General features: G+C 47.9%; 1 protein-coding gene across 1 annotated transcript in view; it reads left to right on the forward strand.

The window, feature by feature from the left end:
- The first annotated feature begins 846 nt into the window (after positions 1-846).
- Positions 847-8,959, forward strand: part of LOC106810266 (dual oxidase 1-like) — a 30,249-nt gene continuing 22,136 nt past the window's right edge. Inside the window, exon 1 of the mRNA XM_014813559.1 lies at positions 847-957. Within this exon, the coding sequence (XP_014669045.1) occupies positions 888-957 (70 nt within the window). The 5' untranslated portion in view covers positions 847-887. The remainder of the gene's footprint in view (positions 958-8,959) is intronic.

The raw sequence follows: 8,959 nt of genomic DNA on the forward strand, positions 1-8,959 counted from the left end.
GTAATCTCGAAAGCTCGTCAATTAAGCTTTAAACACCCTTAATTCTATAGGTCTACCTTGACTTTGTTTTTATCTACACGAGTGTTCGTGTGTGACTTTACTTCTATACGTATATATATGTATCTATATGTATCTATATGTGCTCATATGTATCTATATATGTATCTATACGTATCTATATATGTATCTATACGTATCTATATGTATTTATGTGTGACTATATGTATCTATATATAGCGATATATACTTATATTTAAATGTTTCTATACGTACTTATATGCACCTATATATATGTACCCATGTGTGCCTATATGTATTCATGTGTGCCTATATGTACCTATATAATATGTACCCGTATCTATATGTACCCATATGTACCTATATATGCCTATCTGTATATATATATATATATATATACATATATATATATATATATATATCCACACAATATGAATATATATATGTAACTTAATGTATCCATATGTATATATGTATCTATATGTACCTATATATACGTAGTTATATGTACCTATATGTATCTATATGTGCATATATATACGTAGTTATATGTACCTATATGTATCTATATGTGCATATATATACGTAGCTATATGTACCTAAATGCGTCTAAATGTGGCTATATGTATGTATATGTTCCTACACGTATCTCGATATATCTCTATGTATCTACTACACCGTTCGTCGCTCGTCCCACGAACATACGTGGAACACCGAAGCGACTCGCCGATGACGACAGACGCGGCGTGACGTCACGATTTCATGGTCCTTGCTCGGCGGTATTTAAGGTGGAGCTTGCCGACACGCGCCACCAGATTAGGCAGACGATACACAACAGTGCAGTGGGTGTGCGCGCGCGCACTGCGACCATGTCCGAAAAGCATGTGCTCTTTCGTACGCTAGCTGCGATATGGATACTTCTAGGAATCACCGCCGATTGTAAGTGTACACACTCTCTCTCTCCCTCTCTCTGTCGCTCTCTGTTTATGCTATAGTTAATTAATCCTGCGTTAATTACATAGGCAATTAACGATGTCGTCGTTAGCGAGTGTTGGTAACATTTCGCTTTTTTCCGCAGCGTGGTGCGACTTCTATCGTCCACGATAATATATAGTTACCTCGATCGATCTGTAGGGCCCGATGGGCCAGTCATACATCATACATACATCATACATCATATGTCAGCTTACATCATACGTTCTAGAAATATATTCTCGAGCACTTGATGAAATCAGAATGTAAATTAAATCCATTTGGTGGATTAAAGAACCAGAATCCATATCGATATGTTATGATAGCGGTCAGCATTTATATATTAGTATTTATAGATTATAGTATATATTTAAGCGGATTCCTCCGCCTCTGTGACAGGCAAGTAGGTGTTAAATACACACTTGACTACAAAAGACCTAACTGAAAGTTTATTAGAAAAAGCAAACAGACATAACTTTCGCTGGAGTGGCGCGTGCCAGCTAGCAAAACTCTGAAATACTGTTAGTAGTCGAACAGTATCGGCCGGCTATCAACTCGATTCTCTCGCATCACGAACATTGCTTACAAACATTGATAAATATATCTTAACAAGTCTGCTTAGCAATGTCGAACGTAATTTATCTCGAAAAAAAGACAATAGGAGGCGTTGCCTTGCTCGCGTTCGCTCGGTAGCGTGGTTCATGGCCGAGCGGACCAGAAGCTTTTATCTACAGTCAAACAGCGGGGTTATAACGCTTGTCTGTCTACACACACACCGCACAGCAGCAGCCTTGGCGGAGACGAGGATGTATGGCGCGTACAACAAACGCGCATTGTTTTACCGGCGAGCCTTGCGAAAGTGATTGACAAACACAAAGGTTGGGCCATCGGTATAGCATGCGTACACGTCTCTCTCTCTCTCTCTCTGCCCACGCTGAATCCGGAGCTATCAAACCTTTGTGTCGTGCACACGTAATAATGAGAGTGTGCTTTGCATGCGTTTGGCCATGGGTTGGTCTTTAAGTCGCAAAGGGCGGGATGAATAGCAGCAGAAACGGTATACACAAAGACGTAATATCAATATCAGAAAGGAGAGACACGATTGGGCGTGGAGCTCCCGTAAAGAAGGATGACCGGCTTGGAGAATGCATGATGATGCATTAATAATTGTAATGCTTAACGTGTACATATACATACCCATAAACACGCACGTACACGCGCACGCACGCGCAAACCCACGCACGAACCAACGCATGCGTATTCACGCGCTCGTCCCATATTCGGAAACAGTTAAGGAATAATTCAACCCTTTATTGCATAACATCCTGTCGACTCGCATCATCATTATTAAAATTAAATTGCTGTACGATTATCTGATAGTTGCTCGCCCAGGCGATGCGCCACGTATGTCTAACTGCTGTTACATATACCTACACACACACACACACACACACACACACACACACACACACACACACACACACACACACACACACACACACACACACACACACACACACACACACACACACACACACACACACACACACACACACACACACACACACACACACACACACACACACACACACACACACACCTCTCATCAAGCCTGCCCATACCAGAGAGAGTCACTAGAACATGTCAAAAGTACCCAAATCTTTTAGAACATCACGCTCACCATATGCATCTCCGTTGCGATCCTAGCATATTTTTTTTATAAATTGTGGGAGCCGCCCGCATAAACCCCCCTACATGTTTCGTACTCCTCCTTGAAATCCTGGATCCGAACTGCCGCGCTCCTCCTTAGGATATCTGCTCAGCCTTACCGCACCATCTTGTTGGCTGTATATATCTTACCTACCCTATACTATCCTATCTCAACTCCGCATTACTTCTTACAATATTCTCTCTATCTCTCAAGAGTGATGATGAGCGAGGGAATTAGTATTGTTAGTGTTTAAATTGACATCGCTAAGCCAAAACGCTGTTGCCGAAGCATGCGCATTCTCGAGGTGTAGTGCATCGGCTCAAAAAAGCAGTACAATATATGCCGTTCTTAACACATACTACGCTGCACGACGTCTGCCCCATTCACGTATTACTTAATACGCCTTTCGGGGCACGAGAACTGAGCTCAGTTACACCAAACTATGAGGAATCCCAAGCGGATAGGATTGAATACCTACAATAACATAACCACAATCTTGGTCGATTTATAAATATTGCTTTGACTCCATATTCAATATTATAATATTAATTAGTACTCAGGTAACTCGTTAATTCGATCCGCAAATATTTGGAATCACATCTATAGACGACAGAAGATGGGTCATGAGTCGACATTGCTCAATCTACGACGGCATAAATGCAAGCGATATTCAATATAGTGTAAAGAAGCAGAATTTAGTCAATACTAGTCCTTGAAAAAATTACCATAATATAAGGGCCTAAGACTACCACGATTTAGTCGATTCGATCCTGTAAACGGTGTTCGACTCGCCAACCGAACGACCATCTATTAACGGTAAATGATTGTAAGCAAGGCCAAGACCGGTCACGATCTTAATAACATAGTCGAGATTAATTTATTGTGCCTTTATTGTGCTTGCAAAAATCGATATTGATAGGTTAGCGCGGGGCTAAGTTAGTATTGTTTCGGCGGTCGCCGGCTAAAAGCTTCTGGCTTCTATAGATATCAGGCTTGCCGCCTTGGTGTGAGGCGGGTGCTCTATAATTCTAGTGCGGGGACACAATGCGTATAAAGTCGGTCGTGTGAGTCAATGGCATCACGCTGACAAGATCACGTCTGAACGCTCACGAAATGGCTAATACGTTCACTCGCAGGCGCCTATCTATTATTAGACTTGTTAGGTTTTGCGATGCATCTCGTTGGTTGCAGTGGCCTCCGGGGTGTTGGCCCGGGCAGTCATGCCCTGGCCGGACAAGCCAGGGTGGCTCTCTTGTAGATTGGTTCCCTGCTCCGCTCTTTCCTGCTCTCCCGTCGTTATCGTTATCAGCGCGTTGCCGTGCGGTGAGCCGCCGATTGCTCGAGCGAGTGCTCTGATTCGCTCGGCGTGAACATTCTCTCGCGTCGATCAGTTCGTCACGTGTCGCCCTCCTCGCGATCGTTACGCGTTCTTCTCAGCATCCAATCAGCAGCCGCTTGTCTCGATCTCTCGTTCTCCCCCATCGGCTTTTTCTACCTCCTGTTGCTCACCGCCTCTCATTGCTATCTCTCCCCCCCCCTCATCGTCTCTCCGTGCTCCCTCCACGCTCTTATCTTTCCTCTCTCCTTGCGCTCGCCATCATCTTTCTCTATTATTATACACTGCGGCTATCGATCCTATCGTCCTTCATTCTCCCTCCAGCACTATTCTCCACAGTCCATATCTCTTTTCTCATTCCTCTAGCCACCCCTTTTCGTGCTGCCCGTTGTGACCTCTTCGTTAGCCCCGTGCAACCTAGAGATTTTGTTTTGCGATGCTGCGTCGTTGAGCTGTACCGTGTCGGGTCAGGATCCCGGCTCGTTCGCCCCCGGCCCCGCCGCCGCCGCTCACATACTCCCGTGCCTTCTTCACTTCCTTCCCTGTCCTTCCCTGACTAAGTTCTCTTAACGTCCTGCTTCCCTCTTGCTTTTCCTTTTTAATCTATTTGGCGCTCTTCGCCTGCTCAGCAGCTCTGACATGGTGGCTTTGTGCCGCCACCCAGCCCTTTCCCTCTCTAGTCTTGTTGCTGACGGCTCGGTCGCCGTCCGCATATGAATAGTACTCCTCTCCTCGTCTCCGCCCTGTTTCCCCTTCATTTGTCGCCGCTTCCCGATGCATCCTCTCTTCTTGCTCATCTCTCTGCTTTTCATGTCGTCCTTCTCGATCCCCTCACTCACTCGCTCTCCTTCCGCCACACGCTCCTCTTCTTCTTGGACGGTTGCCCCTCTGCTTTCCGTGTCCCTGTCCTTTATTTGCCGCAGGCCGACCCTTGCGGCTGCACCACTCCACGCGTTCCTACGTAAATCCGTCGTCCAATTCAGTTCTGACTCGCCTATAAAGACGAAACTGCACCGTGTACATAGCGAATTATTCGTGTGTAGGACTCGTCTGTTTTGGCCAGTCGTTGTCACCGCATAGAGGTGCTATCGGTCGGCCATTGCTTGCGCGTCTCATTATGGTTAATAGCCGGTGTGTTCCTCGACGACACCCGCGTCGTTCGTTCATGCCGGGCCTACAGTAAACACTGCGGGTCCCCGGGTGTGCCCGTGAGTGTTGTTGGTCCTTACTGCCTGTCGTAGCTTCTCCGTCGTACCACCCCTTTTTCGTGTCGCTTGTGTTACTGTTGTTGGGACGGTGATCATCTAAACGAAACACATGCAGGGTTCTGTGTTTTGACACGACCTGCGCGCGTGCAATTACGTGGGTCTGTCTGAGAAGAGTTTCGCCAATTGATAGTTTGACGCAGAACCAGTAAGACGGCCCGTGTTCAAGATCTCACGCGCACAATGTGCTCTCGCTTTTGCAAGCCCCCTAATTTTGTTTCCGAAGGATCGAGTTGTCTGTGGCTGAGTCGTGGTCGTGCATTTCAATATTACATATATATTATATAATATATATATAATACCGTTTAGCTATTAGTATACACTTAATATCGGGTGGGTCGTGCTGTGTGCGGTGGTGTGGCTGTGTAGTGGTGTTATTGTCTGCGTCAATCTGTGGCCCAAAGGCTAAAATTTATGTCAAAGCAGCTTCCTTGCCAGTTTCAACCATGCGGCTTTGGGCCTCCTATTTAGTGCTTCCGCAATTATTAGTTTTATTCATGCTTTGTACGTGCTAGGTTTTTTCGTGTATTTGATAATACGCTTTATAGACATTGACCCATTAATGTATAGATTATTCCGCATGATTATATTGATTTACTCTCCTTTGATAATATATAACATCATATATAGTGTGTATATCTTACCGCAACTATTAATAAGGGGTATTGCCTGCTACGTAAGTTAATTCCAAGGTATTTTTGCGATCATCTTGGCCATTTCATCATAGTGTCTGTCATATATCGACCCATCCTGACGTTTGCGTATTCGATTCACCCTGACAATTATGCGTAGGCGCTCACTTCAGACAGCGCGCCACCTGGGACTTTTCTGTGGTGTTGTATCCTCACCGTTCATGGGATCGCCCGTGGATGTGCACTGAGCACGGCGTCAAATTTTTATGGATAAATCGGTCGCTGAGTGGCAGCTACATCTGCTTGAAGCTGAGGTGGCTTGACGCTAGTATGTTATTGAGAACCGCAGTCTGTGTTTTTAATCATCACCAAAGAGTCTGGGAGAATTGACTTTCGGTAACTTAAGAAACTTTGTCTTATTTCAGCTCTCACTTATTTGCCGTAGTAGTATGTGCAAAGGTCATTGGGTGATCATTGGCACTCTGTAAAGAACATCGTAATGGCGGCTGTTCAACTCGGTGCGGGTCAGCTATGCTTGTGCATACGTCGGCCTGCCCAGCAACTAGGCATTAATATATAATTATAATTTTATAATATATTATTATCCGTCAACACTTTATATTCTTAAAACAGCATCCCTTGGCTCCTAGATAATCAGGATTTGGGGGCTATAACTCTGCTGCGCGTCCCAAGCGCGCTTTACAACCAACACTCTGCTTCTGGCGCTGTTCGGCCGTTGTTGGGTGGTTTAGGTTGCCGTAGGGGTGTGGATGCGTTTACGCGCGTTGGTCGCCGTACGGTTCGGGTAGTCTGCCGCGCTTACGGTTGCTGGTTATAGCGTCCGGCTGCTGGTGCTGGCGTGTCGGGGTACGGTTTCCTGTCTCTGCACTCAGTGGCCACGTTTGGTCGCCGACCAGTTGCGTCAGTGGTGCTCGGGTTGGGGGTACGCAGGTGCTGGCATCCTCGTTCTCTCTTCATCGCTGAATTGCGTGTCTGGGTACGGGTTCGTTGGTGCTTTTCCCCTCGCTCATCTCTCTCGTCGGATGCCTCGTCTCTTCATTCTCTTTCTTTATTCTCTCTCTCGTCGCGAGCTTTCTCTCTCCGGTCTCTCTCTGCTCTTCGTTCCTCCCCACTCTCACATCTCTCGTCTTCTGCCTCCTCCTCTTCTCTTTCTCCTCCCTCTCACTCTCACATCGCAACTCTATCTGCGGCCACTCTCTCTCTCAGTACTCTGCTCCTCTCGCTCTCGTAAGAGAACAGTTACTTGCGGTTCGTCTCGCATACCTTAGTGTCAATTGGCGGCTCTCCATCCTCCGTTCGCTGTGCATCTCTCCTCTTCTCTCCTCTTCGCTCTCTCCCATCCATCTCATCTCCACTCCCACCACCTCTCTCATCTCTCTCTCTGCTCGTCTGCTCTCGCTCATCTCTCCCCTCCCTCATCTCTCCTTCTCTTCTCGTCTCTCTCTGCTTTCCCTGCTCTCTTCTGGTGTGGCGCGCAGGGGGCGAAAAGCGACGACACGGCGCCGCAATCCCGAAATTCCGCGCGTCTCTGACAGGGAGGCGTTCGAAGGTCGCACAGGGAGCCCGCTTGGCCCAGCACCAGCCAGAGAAAAGAGAGAGAAGAGAGAAGCCCGCTACCCGGGGCCGTCATTCCTGACAGATTCGGCGGGCATGGTCGGTGGCCAGCGGAAAAAACACCAGCGCTGTGGCGCCAGTCTACGCATGAGGCTCGCGCTGCTTGCAGGGGGTCACGGTGAGTTGGCACGTGTGCTGTGATGTGTGTGTGTGTGTTTGTGTGTGTGGTGTGTATGTGTGTGTGGTGTGTGATGTGTGTAGTGTGTGTGTCGTGTATTGTGTGTCGAGGTCACAGGTGCGTGCGTACGTGCGCTCGTGCGTGTGTGTGCTGCGTGTCTTAGTGTGTTGTGATGGCGGTGTTACTACGTTGGAAGGCTATGCCGTCTGCGCGGCGGCAACCGTCGCAGGTCGCGATCTGTGGGCGATCCATCGCCGTGCCGTGCGCGAAAGTGAGATCTGCATGTACACAGTAGTAGGACTGTAGGCGTGAGCCGGTGATCCTCGCTCTAGCCTGTGGCGCTGTCTTATGTATCAGCATCAACTGACATGCCCCTCATCGACTGCCCTCTCCAGCTAAGCGCGCTCACGGCTGCCGCCTCCGCGCCGGCTCGGCCGGCGTGCTGACACTACGTGACACTCATCGTCAAACGTCTGCTCTCATAGCGTTACGGTATAACGAGGCGAAGGGGGAGACTGTGCACCGATTGCGTTGACGGAGGTTTGGGAGTAGGGCTGCTTAGGTATATGTATATATATATATACTATATGCTGTGTGTCGGTGTTGATGTTGTGTGTGTGTGGTGTGTATGTCGCGTGTGTGTGTGTAGTGTGTGTGTGCTGTAGTGTGTGTGTGTGCCGCGCGCGCCAATGACGCACCAATCAGAGAGCGGCGTGTGTGTATGTGTGTTGTGTGTGGTAGGTGTGTGTGGTTGTGTGTGTGTGTGTTTGTGTGTGTGTGAGAGTGTGTGTGTGTGTGTGTTGTGTGTGTGTGTGTGTGTGTGGTCGTGTGAGTGTTGTGTGTGTGGCGTGGTGTTGTGTGTGTATGCTGGTGTGTGAGTGTGTGTGTGTGTGTGTGTGTGTGTGTGCGCTGCGGCGGTCGTCGTGTGAGTATGTGTGTGTGTGTGTGTGTGTGTGTGTGTGTGTGTTGTGTTGTGTGGTGTGTGTGTGTGCGTGTGTGTATATTATATATATATTGGTGTGGCGTATGCGTGGCGTTGGCGTCGCCGGTGTGTGTGTGTGTGTATGTGGTGTGGGGGAGGGGGAAAGGGGGGTATGTGAGTGGTTTGGGGGGTGTGTTGTTTGGTTTTTGGGTGTGTGTGTGTGTGTGTGTTGTGCTGTGTGTGTGGTGTGTGTGTGTGTGTGATGTGTGGTGTGTGTGTGTTGTGTGTGTGTCTGTGTGTGGTGTGCTGTGTGTGTGTGTGTGTGGATGATGCTAGATGTGTGTCGTGTA

Source organism: Priapulus caudatus, unplaced genomic scaffold, assembly GCF_000485595.1.
Source record: "Priapulus caudatus unplaced genomic scaffold, Priapulus_caudatus-5.0.1 Scaffold425, whole genome shotgun sequence".
In the NCBI taxonomy this organism is placed as follows: Eukaryota; Metazoa; Priapulida; class Priapulimorpha; order Priapulimorphida; family Priapulidae; genus Priapulus; species Priapulus caudatus.